This window comes from Emys orbicularis, chromosome 21 (genome assembly GCF_028017835.1).
Source record: "Emys orbicularis isolate rEmyOrb1 chromosome 21, rEmyOrb1.hap1, whole genome shotgun sequence".
Taxonomy (NCBI): domain Eukaryota; kingdom Metazoa; phylum Chordata; order Testudines; family Emydidae; genus Emys; species Emys orbicularis.
The window spans coordinates 15,405,082-15,421,077 of NC_088703.1; the positions used below are offsets into that span (position 1 = coordinate 15,405,082).

At 50.4% G+C, this 15,996-nt stretch overlaps 1 protein-coding gene across 1 annotated transcript in view; it reads left to right on the forward strand.

Annotated features, from left to right (window-relative positions):
- Positions 1 to 3,251: 3,251 nt before the first annotated feature.
- LOC135893047 (butyrophilin subfamily 3 member A2-like) overlaps positions 3,252 to 15,996 on the forward strand; it is a 308,768-nt gene continuing 296,023 nt past the window's right edge. The window contains exons 1-6 of the mRNA XM_065420840.1: positions 3,252 to 3,321; positions 5,050 to 5,397; positions 6,733 to 7,017; positions 10,571 to 10,672; positions 10,899 to 10,955; positions 12,399 to 12,425. Of these exons, the coding sequence (XP_065276912.1) occupies positions 3,252 to 3,321; positions 5,050 to 5,397; positions 6,733 to 7,017; positions 10,571 to 10,672; positions 10,899 to 10,955; positions 12,399 to 12,425 (889 nt within the window). The remainder of the gene's footprint in view (positions 3,322 to 5,049; positions 5,398 to 6,732; positions 7,018 to 10,570; positions 10,673 to 10,898; positions 10,956 to 12,398; positions 12,426 to 15,996) is intronic.

Below are 15,996 nucleotides of genomic sequence, written 5' to 3' on the forward strand. Positions count from 1 at the left end.
TTGTCTACATGTTTGTTGACCCCTTCAAAGAACTCTAATAGATTAGTAAGACACAATTTCCCTTTCCAGAAACCATGTTGACTTTTGCCCAACAATTTATGTTCTTCTATGTGTCTGACAATTTTATTGTTTTGACCAATTTGCCCAGTACTGATGTTAGACTTACTGGTCTGTAATTGCCGGGATCACCTCTAGTGCCCTTTTTAAATATTGGTGTTACATTAGCTATCTTCCTGTCATTGGGTAGAGAAGCCGATTTAAAGGCCAGGTTACAAACCATAGTTTAAAAGAGAACTGGATAAATTCATGGAGGTTAAGTCCATTAATGGCTATTAGCCAGGATGGGTAAGGAATGGTGTCGCTAGACTCTGTTTGTCAGAGGGTGGAGATGGATGGCAGGAGAGAGATCACTTGATCCTTGCCTGTTAGGTTCACTCCCTCTGGGGCACCTGGCATTGGCCACTGTCGGTAGACAGGATACTGAGCTAGATGGACCTTTGGTCTGACCCAGTATGGCTGTTCTTATGTTCTTATGTTAAAAGTTCTGCAACTTCACATTTGAGTTTTTTCAGAACTCTTGGGTGAATGCCATCTGGTCCCGGTGACTTGTTAATGTTACGTTTATCAATTAATTCCAAAACCTCCTCTAGTGACACTTCAATCTGTGACAGTTCCTCAGATTTGTCACCATCAAAAGCCGGCTCAGGTTTGGGAATCTCCCTAACATCCTCAGCCGTGAAGACTGAAGCAAAGAATCCATTTTGTTTCTCCGCAATGACTTTATCGTCTTTAAGTGCTCCTTTTGTATCTTGATCATCAAGAGGCCCCACTGGTTGTTTAGTGGGCTTCCTGTTTCTGATGTATTTAAAAAACATTTTATTATTACCTTTTGAGTTTTTGGCTAGCCATTCTTCAAACTTTTCTTATTACATTTTTACACTTAATTTGGCAGTGTTTATGCTCCTTTCTATTTACCTCACTAGGATTTGACTTCCACTTTTTAAAGGAAGTCTTTTTATCTCTCACTGCTTCTTTTACATGGTTGTTAAGCCACGGTGGCTCTTTTTTAGTTCTTTTACTGTGTTTCTTAATTTCGGGTATACATTTAAGTTGGGCCTCTATTATGGTGTCTTTAAAAAGTGCCCATGCGGCTTGCAGGGATTTCACTTTAGTCACTGTACCTTTTAATTTCTGTTTAACTAACCCCCTCATTTTTGCATAGTTCCCCCTTTTGAAATTAATGCCACAGCGTTGGGCTGTGGAGATGTTCTTCCCACCACAGGGATGTTGAATGTTATTATATTATGGTCACTATTTCCAAGCGGTCCTGTTATAGTTACCTCTTGGACCAGTTCCTGTGCTTCACTTAGGACTAAATCTAGAGTTGCCTCTCCCCTTGTGGGTTCCCGTACCAGCTGCTCCAAGAAGCAGTCATTTAAAGTATCGAGAAATTTTGTCTCTGCATTTCGTCCTGAAGTGACATGTTCCCAGTCAATATGGGGATAATTGAAATCCCCCACTATTATTGAGTTCTTAATTTTGATAGCCTCTCTAATTTCCCTTAGCATTTCATCATCACTATCACTGTCCTGGTCAGGTGGTCGATAACAGATTCCTAATGTTATATTCTTATTAGAGCATGAAATTACTATCCATAGAGATTCTATGGAACATGTGGATTCACTTAAGATTTGTACTTCATTTGATTCTACATTTTCTTTCACATATAGTGCCATTCCCCTCCTCTGCATGACATGTTCTGTCCTTCTGATATATTTTGTACCCCGGAATGATTGTGTCCCATTGATTGCTCTCAGTCCACCAGGTTTCTGTGATGCCTATTATATCGATAGCCTCCTTTATCACAAGGCACTCTAGTTCACCCATCTTATAGTGCCTAGACCTGATCCCTGCCCCTGGCACCTGCCTATAATGACTAGGCCTTAATCCTGCCCTCTAGCAATTCAAGTCATTCCCAAGTTACCTTGGATGAGCTGAGAAAGGAGATCTCTTTGCAGGGAGAGTCCCCATTGTTATGCTCCTGGCCCACACAGAGGAGTTAGATAATCCAGAACGATAACACATAAGGACTCAAAACAGAGAGGTACAAAGCAGGCTGCTCCTTAAGTCAGAGAGGCCCAGGTCACCCCATTTTGCTCTAGGCTGCTCTGTGTACAACTGCCTGCTGCTGGACCCAGATCATACACTTCCCTACAGAGCCCCCTGCCTGGGAGCAGGACCAGGACCAGGAAAATCCCCATAGCATTTACAGTGACAGTTTACAATTCCAATACAGTTTTCAATGCACCACACACATGATGGGTGGGCTTGGAGGGAGCTGGAACTGAAACAGAAATAGATTCACAGATGTTAAGGCCAGAAGAGCCCATTGTGTCCATCCAGTCTGACCTTGTGTAGACAGACCGGAGAAATGGAGGCAGGATGCCTGAGGCTCTGAGCAGAGCTGAGATAGCCCCTCCTGATCCCCACTGTGTATCTTACTGTAACATCTATGGATGTGATTGTCTCCCACTGATGTCAGGGGCGGGGGAGCAGGTATCTGATAGCACCCCCTGGTCTCTGTGACAGCCACTGCCCTGTCACTTGGCAGTGTCACTTACAGACACAGGTGACATCCGGCCAAGCTGACCCTGTAGAAAGGTGCCCAGATGTCACCCACTGGCCAGGATGTGAGATGGGTCCCCTCTGGGCCTGATCCACACAGCACATGAGTCTGTCACAGCCCCAGCCGCACAGCCTGGATCTTTAGCTCACACTGTAGAACGTCATGCGGTTAGCTGTAGAGAGACCCTTGTCAAGCATCTGCTGTGTTGTCCATGGTGGTGGCAGGCACAGAGCCGGGCCCCTTCTGCAGGGGGAACAGCGGTGTGGGTACCACTGGGGTTACTTCAGAAGTGGCCCTGCTCTGCTGCAGGGTTCATCTGCACTGGAGTCAGGGGACACTTGCACCAGTGGATGGTCAGAGAACTTTGAAGGGAAGGAAATGGGGGTGGATACTCAGCACTTCCCGGGGGTGGAAATTCCTAGTGCCAGGCCTGGGCAGGCAGCAGAGCATCCTGGGTGGGGTGAAATCCTCTCTTGTCCTTGGGGAGCTGCTCTGCCTGGGAGTAGAGTGGGTCAGCTGAGACGCTGGATGGGGCATGTTCCCTGCACTGCCGGCCCCTCACACAGTCTGGGGAGAGTTAACCATCCCTGTTCTCTCCTTACAGGTCCCTGCCCGGGGTGTCCCCATGGCGACGCAATGGCAGCTCTGTGTGTGCAGCCTGGGGATCCTTCTCCTGGCACCGTGTTCTCTCTCTGGTAACAACGTTCAAATCCCAATTATTTCCCTCCCTGTCCCTGATGTACACTGCCCCCTGCAGGGCTGGGGTAGGGACATCTGAGGCCCAGCCACCCACCCCCGGGACCTCCTCAGTCCTGAAGAGTAAAGGGGTCAGGCCCAGGAGGCTGTGGGGTGGGAATGATGTTGGGGTGACTGGGGCGTGTCATAGCTCTGGGTGGCAGGATTGTTGGATCTTTCAGCAAGTCACCGAGCTCCTGCTTCCCCTGAGAGAGGCTCCCAGAACCCCCGACACTGATCCCTTCCTGTTCTGCCACGGTACCCAAAGGCACCATATTGCTAGACCTGCCCCACTGGGAACCTGGATTCTCATGGCCTGCAAGGCTGAGATCTTCACAGCTGCCTGAGAGATTGGGAGGCCCAGTTCCCCTTAAGATAAATGTGAGCAGACATGGTGGCTTTGAAAATCTCACCCTTATCCCTCCCCTTGTAGCCACATGGTGAGTGTCAGGTGCTGCAGCTCTGCAGTAATTGCTCTACCTACCCCATGGTGGGACAAAGGACCGTGGAGATCCCTCAGACACCGCTATGTTGCAGACATAAATCACCTTCAGTTGCTTAATTCCCTTCAGATGCCGATCCCCAGAATGGGGTGACTGCCCATCTGAGCCAGTTTCTCTTTTGGGTATTGAATCAATGGACGGGACTAAACTTCAGAAACAGACTTCAAAGAGAAACTGCAGAACTAACATTCATTTGCAAATTTAACACCATTAATTTGGGCTTGAACAGGGACTGGGAGTGGCTGGCTCGCTACAAAAGCAGCTTTGCCTCTCCTGGAATTGACACCTCCTCATCAAGTATTGGGAGTGGACCACATCCACCCTGATCGAATTGACTCTGCCAACACTGGTTCTCCACTAGTGAGGTAGCTCCCTTCTCTCCATGTGTCAGTATATAATCCTGCATCTGTAATTTTCACTCCATGCATCTGAAGAAGTGGATTTTTTATCCACAAAAGCTTATGCCGAAATAAATCTGTTAGTCTTTAAGGTGCCACCAGACTCCTTGTTGTTTTCATGGAAAGAACGTGCATCGGCTCAAAGGTCCATCAAAGACTCAATACCTTCAGGCCCAGCAGAAGTGCTCTGAGATGGTCTCTCAGAAGGCTTTGTGGGGCTACGTGGAGCTGAAACTGGTTCATTAAAGAAGTTGCTTGCAGTGGAAAGAGTTCGTAACTGGGTGCCATGCGGCTGTGCAGGGCACTATGAACTGGCAGGAGGCTGCCAGCTGGGGCCAGTCTTTGCCAATAGAGTGAGGGTAGGTTGCAAGACAAGAATCTTTGGAGGGGTTTCCGGGGGATTGTAGGACAGCATTGTAGGACCAGCTTGTGTCAGTCGTGGCATGGCTGCACTGCTCTGCATCCACACTGAGGGCAGGTCTACACTACACCCCAAGTCGACATAACTTATGTTGCTCTCCCATCAGCATAGTGCATCTTCACCAGACGTGCTACAGTGGTGCCGCTGCATCAGTGCAGTTATGCCATTGTAGCGCTGTAGAGTAGACTTGCCCAGAGAGTAACTCAGCTGAGCTACATGTGACTCACGACTGAAGGAATTTTGTATTTAGCTCAGTGACGCCCACTCCTCTCACTCACTGTATGTCTGTAACTGGTGGGCCCTGGCTCAGCGCTGCCCTCTCCTCTTTCCTTTCACTCACTCTTCTCCTGGGGTTTTCTGTTCCAGAGGAGTTCTCCCTGGCTGGCTCCCCGCACCCCATGGTGAGAGTAGTTGGCCAGGATGTGGTGTTACCCTGCCAGCTCTCGCCCCCAGCCCGACTGTCCAGCATGGATGTCCTGTGGAGGAAAATTGGATCAGGATATATCTCGGTTCATGAGTACTCAGATGAGGGTAGCCGGGACCTGCCAGGGGAGAGTTACCAGACCCGGACGGAGCTGTTCCGGCAGGAGTTCAGCAGTGGGAATGTCTCCCTGAAGCTGAAACGGCTCCAAGTGGCAGATGCCGGTACATACCATTGCCTTGTGAGGAACCCAGAATGGAGCCAGGAAGCCATCACTGAGCTACAGGTTGCAGGTGAGATGCGGGACTAAGGGGCACTGTGTCTGGGCAGCCAGAGCCTCCTGTACCCTGGGAGGGGGGGTGCCCCAGGCTGAGCCCAGCATGGCAGAAGGGTCCTGTGCTGCAGGGAGTGGTGTGTAGGACTCAGCAGGGGGCGCTCTCCCCTGGCACTCAGCGCTGACCCCACTGGGGTGGTTGCAGTGGCATCACTGCATTAAACAACCTCTTTTCAATTAGATGTAAAGCTACAGTCCTCAGCACTCATGCTCATTGTGGTGCTGTTTGTGGGAGTGGGACATTTATCTCCATGTTCTGCTCAAATCCCAGCTCTGGTGATAATTACATTCAGCCTCCCTGAAACTCCCCCTGCAGTTTCCAAGGGCTGAGATATTGTTTTTTATTCCCTGGGCACTGACCCCATGTTCAGTGCTGCACAAGGGCAGTGGAAGGGACGGTCTCTGCCCATTTAGCTCACTGAGTAACGTAGCCCCAGACAAATACAGTTCAGAAACATCAAGCCCCAGGTGAGGGGCCTTCCTGTGATAATGCAGAACATTGACATTGTTTTTAAATCATCTCCCATCTTTGGAGGCTCCTAGTACAAAGGCTCCGCAGGACACGTCTGCTTTTAGGGAGAGATTTAAATGAGGGGAAGGTGGTTGTGTGCAGCACAGGGAGAGGGAAATCCAAGCATGAGGGGTGGCTTGGCCTGGGGCAACATTACCAGTGTGAGAAAAGGACAGCAGAGGGCACAGTATTTAGGAGGGTGGCACAGGAGAAGTCATAGCAGTGATGTGGGCGGGGTCACTATCCCTCACTTCCTGCTCTGTACTGAAGTGCAATGATCCTGACAGCTGCTGGGCTCCTCCCAGAAGTGGCTGCATTTCATTAGCAGGTCCAGCAATCTCTGTGAGCAGTTTAAACAGCGGAGGGTAGGTTCATCAATAGCTATTAGCCAGGATGGGCAGGAATGGTTTCCCTAGCCTCTGTTTGCCAGAAGCTGGGAATGGGTGACAGGGAATGGATCACTTGATGAATTCCTGTTGTGTTTATTCCCTCTGAAGTACCTGGCATTGGCCACTATTGGAAGACAGGATACTGGGCAAGATGGACCATTGGTCTGACCCAGTATAGTCATTCCTATGTTCTTATGTAGTGCTCTATGGAAATGCAAGATGGCATTATTTAATTTCCCCAATTGTCAGGATGAGGGGTCCCAGGGAGGCTCTGTATGTATGGGAATGGAGCTTTCCAGTCACAGCCCCCTATACCCAGCGGTAGCTGGGGTATCACATGGTGCTACCAAAAACACAATTTCCTGATACACACGCTCTCCATCTCTCCCTGCAGCTGTGGCTCCTGTGTTCATTGATGTACTGGGCCCCCGGGATCAGGGGATCGGGCTGGCCTGTAGAACCACAGGCTGGTTCCCCAAACCCGACCTCCAGTGGGTTGGAAAGAACTGGCAGAACCTGTCGATGGAGATTGTGACCGACATGACTCAGGACAGGGAGAACCTGTATAGTGTTGTGAGTCACGTCACTGTCACACAAGGGGAAGACAATGGCGACATCAGCTGCATAGTGCGGAATGGCCTGCTGGAGACCGAGCGACAATCTGCCATTCACCTCTCAGGTGAGTCCCCCCATGAAGAAGGGGTCACCATGGGAATGGGTGGGGAGGAGGGGGCTGGGTCTCTTGGGAATTGCACTCGACTTGGGACTGTTTCTGGTACTGAGACAGGAAATGTCCTTCTAACCTCTTCTGTGAGGCCATTAGTGATGGAGGTTTCTGTTCTGTGGACAAACTGCCTGTCAGGAGCTGGGCTGAGTCTTGTGAAATGAACTCGATATCATTCTTTGAGGAGATGATGCATTTGGTTGATAAAGGCAACTGGGGTGATGTAATAGACTCAGGGTGTGTCTACACTGGCAATGCTACAGCTGCAATGCTGTAGTGTAAACACTTACTTCAGCAACAGAAGAGATTTTTCCATGCAGAGCCATCTCTAGGGTATGGCAAATTGGGGTGACAGCCCCAGGCCCCTCACTTTTGGGGCCCCCGCGCTTCATGAGGAGGAGGTAGGGCACAGAAGTGAGGCAGGGGACAGGTGAGCAGGTGGGGAGGTGAGGAGGAGTCCCCCATCAGCCTCCCCCTTCCCCCAGCACCTCCTGACCACCAGTGGCCCCACCAATTAGCGCCTCCCCCTCCCTCCCTCCTTCACCGGCTCCTTAGACAGGACGTCTGTGCCTTCAGCACCCCTGTTTCCCACAGTGAGCTCCATTGAGCGAGTCTCACTGAGACAGACCCTTGAGGGAAACTGACACAATCTTGGGTATCAAAGCATCTCCTCCGTCAGCATTTTCAGTGACACTCAGCCAGTGTTGTAAAACAGAAGAGTTTATTAGTTGGCTGACACACAGCATAGGAAGTCCTTGATTAGCACAGAGCAAAAAAAGCTACAGCGTAGTGTGACGTTCCCCTCTGGTGTTATCTGGACCGACCAGTGATCTGCTAGGTCACTCCAATCCTTGACTCTGGGAGCCAGCCTTATCCTGCTCTGCTGTGAGAACCCCCACTCCTGGGCTGTTCACGCACAGCCTCTGGCATGTAAGCTGCTCCTTGGATTGTACAACTGAATGACACTAGCCAATATCTCCGGTCCCAGACACAACCCTATGAACCTCTGTCTTGCAGTGTCCAGTTATGCCCACTGGGTGTTGCAAGCTTATATGAGTTTGTCAGTTTAACAAAGGAATTGGTATGTACCAGGCTTGTTATCCCAAAGGGAGTCTCTGACACACTTCAGACCAAACACACTGCTTCAGGTAGAATAAACAAACAGATTTATTAACTATAAAGATAGATTTTAAGTGATTATAAGTCAAAGCATAACAAGTCAGATTTGGTCAAATGAAATAAAAGCAAAACACATTCTAAGCTGATCTTAACACTTTCAAACGTAGATGCTTCTCACCACAGGCTGGCTGGTTGCTCTTCAGCCAGGCTCTCCCCTTTGATCAGTGCTTCAGTTGCTTGATGTGGTGTCTGTAGATATAGGTGGAAGAGAAAGGAAGAGCATGGCAAATATCTCTCCCTTTTATCATGTTCTCTCTTCCCTCTTGGCTTCCCCCCCCTTCAGAGACAGGTGAGCATTACCTCATCACAGTCCCAAACTGACCAAAGGAAGGGGGGTGACTCCCTCAAGAGTCCAACAGATTCTTTTGTTGCTGCCTAGGCCAACGTCCTTTGTTCCTGTGAGGCTGGGCTGAATTTGTGCCATACATGCCCTGATGAGGTGTGAACAGCCTTTCTGCTCTTGGAGAGTTTTTGCCCGGGCTTATTTTAAGCCATGAGGACACATTTTCAGCCTCATAACTACATACATGAAATTACCACCTATAACATCACTGTAACAACAATGCTCAGGGCATCATGAGCCTTCCAAAGACACCCGACATGACAAACTTTGCATTGGATACCACACAATCATTTTACAAGGATGAACATGGGGGTGCTGGGTGTTCCCCCAAGGTACAGAGCGTCACACGTAGTCCATCCTGGGCAGCACAGAGCCCAACGCTCTGTCCCTCTGACCTCGCTGTCCCAGTTCAGGTGTGTCTCACCTGCTTCCTGCAGCCCACACGTAGGTTCCACCTCACACACCCCAGTCCTTTGTTCCCCAACAGGGCTAACACTGCTTGGCTTCCTGCCTAGAGGTGGGCCCTCCATGGTCATTGGTTGCTAGGTATTGTGACTGGGCAAGGCCAGATGGCTATAGAAAAGTAATGGGAGATAGATATATTAGCCCCAGGTTAAACAAATCCCTGGTACCAGGATAAGTAAATGGCAGCTGCTCCAGGTCAATTAAGACACCTGGGGCCAATTAAGATCTTTCCAGAAGGCAGTGGAGATTGCTAGGTTGATTGGGACACCTGAAGCCAATCAGGGGCTGGCTGAAACTAGTTAAAAGCCTCCCAGTTAGTCAGGTGAGCGCATGTCAGGAGCTGTGGGAGGAAGTTGTGCTGTTGGAGAGACTGAGCTCTATACAGCATACTAGGTACAAGGAAGGAGGCCCTGAGGTAAGGGTGAAGTGGAGCTTGAGGAAGTGGGGGCTGCTGTGGGGAAGTAGCCCAGGGAATTGTACGTGTCCTGTTCCTAAAAGGTCAGCTACCATAGCTGATACTATTACGGTCCCTGGGCTGGAGCCCGGAGTAGAGGGGGGGCCCGGGCTCCCCCCCTTTTGCCCCCTGATTAATCACTGAGACTGGGAGACAACAGAGACTGTGCAAGGGAGGATAGCTTCTCCTCACCTCCCTCCCACTGATCTAGCATATCCAAGAGAAGGCCCTTAGGGATCTACAGATATAGAGCTTATCCAAGGGAAGGTTAAAAGGTGACTTGATCACAGTCTGTAAGTACCTACACAGGGAGGAGATTTCTGACAGTCAATAGGTCTCTAATCTAGCAGACAAAGGAAGAACAAGATCTGAAGCTAGACAAATTCAGACTAGAAATCAGGTGCAGATTTTAACAGTGAGGGGAATTAACCACTGGAATAACTGCCCTAGGGACGTGCTGGATTCTCCATCACTTAGAATTTTTCAATCCAAACTGGGTGTCTCTTTCTCTAAGATTCGCTCCGGCTAGACCAGAAGTTCTGGGCTGGATGCAGGGATCAATGGAGGAGGGTGTCTGGCCTGGGTTATACAGGAGGTCAGACTAGATGGCCATAATGTCCCCTTTTGGCCTTAACATCTATGAATCCATGAACTCATAACACACTGGGGCCAGCTAAGAAAACAATTGTTCTCTGCTGAACTTATCTGGACTGGATGTGGTGACTGAGAACTGGCAGCTGTGTGACAGTGACCATCCGAACAGCCAGCTGGTGCAGGCAGGGCTGCGCAGGCTGGGCACGGAGTCTCTGGCTGTCAGCTCGCAGCAGCGGGAGAGATTTGGGCAGAGCAGAGTCCTGGTTCTTGTAACTGATGCTGCGCTGGCTTCTCCAGTTTCAGTGGCTCCCATTTGTGACTGTGATTTGAGAATGGAGAGGATGTTCCCTTTATTCCCGTGATTTTCTCGGTGCCCTGAGCCGGGACTCAGGTGTCAAACCCAGTGGCAAACCCCATTCTCCAGCTCCAGGATGGGACCGTGCTCCTCACACACTGCACTCTCTGTTTGCCAGGTGACATCTTCCCCCATGTTTCTCCCTGGCTGGCTGCATTCTGGGTATTGTTCACTCTGGTTCTCATTGCTGCTGGAGCGTGTGCATATCTTGGATACACAGGTAATGGGAATATGTTATTTGCATGTTTAGAGCCCAGCCCTAGAGGGCACTGGGCTGGGGCATGGGAGTGTCTTATTGTTCAGATATTTAACTTGTGTTGGTTTTAAGGAAATAAACCAAACTAACAAACACATGGGGGTCCCTGGCTCCACTTGTATTAGCACATTGCTCAGTGTTTCCCCTTCCTTCCCTGTCTCACTGCAATGTCCGATTCTCTGTCTTACAGCGAAGCGAAAGGCCTCTCAGAAGAAACGCTCTAAATGTGAGACTCTACTAAATCTTGGTAGGTCTGCTGCTCTGTGAGCTCTGTGACTGCTTGGTGTTACCTGTGGGCTCAGTGCAATGAAAGGGATGGAGCTGAGAGGTCTCTGTCAAGTGATTCCTCATCTCTCCCACATTCTCACACACACTGATGATAATAGTTGGCAAATGTGTATTTTGCAGCAGATACCCAATGGTCAGTGCTTGTGAGATTCCCAGCAGGGAGATGGGTTTGCAGTGACAAACTGCATCAGATTCTGTCCCACTAACCCTGGGCAGTTGCTCAGTGACTCTATTCTCCTTAAAGGAAATGACACTGCAAGGTCAATAGAGGGTCCTGTGGCACCTTTAAGACTAACAGAAGGTGCCACAGGACCCTCTGTTGCTTTTTACAGATTCAGACTAACACGGCTACCCCTCTGATGCAAGGTCAATGACGCTCTGTGAGATGATTCCATCCCTATGACTGTCGAATGCACAGGACATAGGGAGGGTGATTAACCCCTGGCACAAGCTCCCCAGAGCAGTGGTCAATTCTCCATCTCTTGATGGCGTCAGATCCAGACTGGGCAACTTTCTGGAAGCTGCTGTAGCGAAATCTGAGTTATTGGGCTTGGTGCAATGGGAATTGGGTGAGATTCTGGTTTGTGTTGCACAGAAGGTCAGAGTAGATGTTCTAATGGTCCCATCTAACCTTAAACTCTCTGAATCTGTGACATTCACTCTCTTGAGCTGTGTTAATAGACACAGCAGCACCATTTTTGAAAGTCCACATGTCTGATTTATTCCACTGTGAACTTTTCAATATTTAGTAACAATATTGGTTTGTATTGTGATGGTGCTGAGTGGTGCTGACCCATTCTGCTGGGCACTGCGCACACATGCAGGGAAATACAGATGACAGGTGCAGACAATGGATACAACATGCCAGCGCAGTGACTGGGGTTCTCACGGCAATCACAACCTGGAAGAGACCTAAGGATACCCCTCTTTCATCTCCTTTGCCCTCTGCCATGCCCCCTTGTGGCCACCATTCCTCCAGCTGGGGAGGGCTGGATGAGACTCCCCTAGCAATCAGTGCTGTTCTGTAACTAGCCAGAGGGGTCGCTGTGGAGTAACTGACCCCACCCCATGGTTCTACTAGCCCTGCAGCACCAGCCCAAGGCCTGCTCTACACACAGCCCTGCACCAGTTTAACTCAAGGTGTGTTTTGAAACCTAATTAGTTAAACTGATTCCAGTGTGTGTGTAGAAAAGGGCTAAGGAGTAGGAAACTTCCCCATGTCTCCTGCATGTTGGTGCATGTCACTAACCGCCAGCCCTGCTCCCGTCAAACCTGCCAGCTCCTGCACTGGGGCTGGGAGTGCGGGTGTGGGATGTCTGTGACTAACCTCAGTCACTAGGGAGTGTACAGCACCACCCAGTGTGTGTCTCTGGGTCTGACTCTTTTCTCTTCCCCATTTCAGAGACTGAGAAGAAGACCTGGGAATCAGGTAATTGGCTAAACCCTAGTAAACATGTGTCTGTGCTTTCATGCTATAATGAGATAGAAATATCACCACATGCACTGTGTGGACCTTAGTCACCTTCGTGATCATCTCCTCCTGCCCTGGAAATAGCCAAACACTGCAGGGTTTGCAGCTCAGATTTCAGTATCATCCTCAACATCAAAGAGTGAATGTAATGCACATAGGATGGCAGGACTCAGGCTATATCTACACTGCCCAACAGGTCAGATTACGGGGGTGTGAATAGCAACGCACACCAAAGTGCTGCCTGGTAACTAACAACCCCGTGTGGACGCTGTGGGTGTGAACTGAAAGGTCCCTAGCTTACATTTCCATAGTCATATCTGAAGAGGACCAACTAGGTCCGTTCAGTGTTCAGTTAGGGCGCAGCACTTTGGTGTGTGCTGCAAATCACACCCTCATAGGCCAAACTACTGGGCTGTATAAACAAGCCCTGAGTCAGGGGCTGGGCAAACTTCCTCCATGCAGGTCTGTGGTTACATCTCAGTTCTGACCTGCAAAATGGCTGCTATCCCAATGCTGGGCTCCCCACTTGCACACAGCTCTGCCACTGCCCCATAGTGCTCACCCACTGTCTCCCCACAGCACCAGTGCACCACCAGTGCCCCTCAATCCCCACCCACTGCCTCCCTGCTACATCAGCCCTGAGCTCCTCAGTCCTGTCCAGTTCTGTTACTCCCGCCACCACCCTTGCACACAGCATATGTGCGAGGTCAATGGAAGGGGTCCTGGAATTGAGCTTTGCAAGGGGTCCCCATATTAGAAACACCGCCACTGCCTGCACCACCCCCCCGCCCCCACACACACACATCCCAGCCCTGGGCTGCCTCCCACAGCTCTGTTCTTTTGGCATCCCTCAATCCTCACCCACAGCTTCCCAGCTATCCCAGCCCTCAGCTCCTCAGTCCTGTCCTGTTTCCCCATATCCTAATCTAGGCCTGGGCCCCAAAGAAACAGAGCCTCCAAATACTAGTACACTCTATATGGGCTATATGGGCTCTGTGAGGTGCACTGTGATGGGCCCCACCATCCACATTGTTCTTACAAGAGCTGGGGCAGGACCTGACCCATGTATCTAGGGGTGGATGGAAAATCCAGTTCCACACAGCCCCACGGAGCCCTGCCCCAGCTAAGCTCCTGCCAACCACTAACCCTAGAGTTACACACTTTTGCAAATCGGCACCACAAAGGGATTGGGCACAACTCAGAAATAGAAGGTCTGAGGCTGGGTGACAGGCTGCAGCAGTGCAGGCCTCTCTCTATGTGATACATGTTCTGGTGTGACGCTCCCTCCCCTTATTCCCTGGAGTCCCATAAGCTGCCCCCAGCGGCAATTTGTGGGCTTTGTTTAGGGGTTGATCTGGCATCTTGTCTGTTGTTCATTAACAAGAGTTTTGTCTGACATGTCCTGTCAGTTCTGACACCCTTGGCTCAGTGTGGGTACATCTATGCTGGAGCTGGGAGCGAGCTTTCCAGCTCAGGTAGCCAAACACATACTGGCTCTGCTTGACTAGTGCACTGACAATAGCAATGCAGCTAGGATAGCAGGGGCAGTGGCTCAGAGTAGCCGCCTAAGTCCGTACCCAGGGGGTCTGAGAGGGTCTGTATTTGAGCAGCTAGCCCAAGCTGCTGCATGTGCTACCCCTGGCCAGGCCCACAGACAGCACTTCCAGGCCCCAGGGCAGAACAGTCGATGGGCGCTCTTCTGGCATGGCCAGAGCTTCCACATGCCCGCCAGGCTGCCTTTGCCGCTGCCTGGGCCCCTTGGCAATTGGGCCCTTTGCCCCCCACCCCTCATCAGCAGGTCTGCCACTGGCTACCCTGCTGCTTTTAGCTCACTTGCTTGAGCAGATCTAACTCGTGTCTGCCTGCCCAAACTGGGAAGCTTGCTTCCATCTGCAGTGTAGATGTACCCAGAGTTTGGAAAAAACTCATGTCACTGTGCTTCGAACAACCCACACTGAACAACCACAGTCTCCTTCTGTTCTCTCCCCAGAGTACCAGGAGCTGCGTGAGACAATTGGTAAGTTTTTCCACCTCCCCATTAGAGCCCCTGGGCAGAGGCTCCCAGTCACACACGGTGCAGAGCAGATACAGAGGCACCAACACCGCAGGGCAGGGCTGAGTGAAGTTTAGGCAAAAATACAAATCCCATTACAGTGATCACAGTCCGACGGCAGCACTGTGAGCTCTCTGCAGCAGACACAGGGTTATCGCTCTCATGTCTGGATAGACAGACAGGTGTCACCTTGGCTTGGACAATCCAATGCCAATCACATTCTTCTGATGGAGCAGGAGGGGGTCAGCCACTTTCTATAGATGACTGCAGCAGTACAGGCTCTTCTGGGACACTTCCGAAAATGTGGAGATGAGCAAGAGACCAGACTCAGACTCACATTTCCATGCTTTATTGCCAAGAGCAGATCACAGATTTGAGCTCCAATAATCAGCATGTCCATCCCCTAGTTGTACCTGGAGAGCGTAATTTCTATTCTCCAAAGGGCTGTTAGTAACAGGGAAAAGGAATTCCCCTGAGACAGAAGGGTTGAGAATGTAAGAGCTGTATCAGGATCCAGACGCACGTCTTCCATCAAGGTTAGGGGGGAAGTATAGCTCAGTGGTTTGCGCATTGGTCTGCTTAAACCCAGGGTTATAAGTTCAATCCTTGAGGGGGCCATTTAGGGATCTGGGGCAAAAATCTGTCTGGGGATTGGTCCTGCTTTGAGCAGGGGGTTGGACTAGATGACCTCCTGAGGTCCCTTCCAACCCTAGTATTCTATGATTAGATGCTTTGCAAATCCCAGGGCTCCTGTGTGTTGGTGCGTCTCACTAACCACCAGCCCCACTCCTAACAAAGCTGCTGGCTCCTGTGCTGGGGCCAAGAGTGAGGCTGTGGGGTGTCTGTAACTAACCCCAGTGGTTATGGGGCACACAGCACCTGTCTCTAACTCTTTTCTCCTCCCTATTTCAGATGTTGAAAGGAAGGCCGTTGAATCAGGTACTTCACTAACCCCCTACTTAACACGTGTCTGTGCTTTCACAGTGTCACAAGAAAGAAAAATCCCCTCTACAATGTATGGACTTGAGTCTCCTTCATGATAATCCCTCCCTGCCCTTGGAAGTAACAAATGCGGCAGAATTTGCAGTATCCCTGGGCTTCCTCCTCCAGCCCCAGCTCTGTTTGCATCCCTAAGTCCCCCACCCACCCTGGCTTCCCTGCTATTCCAGCCCTCAGCTCCTCAGCTTCTCAGTCCTGTCCTGTTTCCCCCCATCCTAGTCTAGGCCTGGGCCTTGAATGAACAGAGCCTCCAAAACCTTCTATGCTTTGTGTGGGCTTTGTGAGGTGCACTCTGAAGGGACCCACCACCCAGCCTGTTCCACTGGGAGCAGAGACTGTATGTAACCCCACGTCTTTAGTGGTGGAGAGTAAATCCAGTACCACAAAGCCCCATGGATCCTTCCCCAGCTAAGTTCCTGTCAGCCACTAACCCTAGAGTAACACACTTTTTCAAATCAGTACCACAAAGGGATTGCA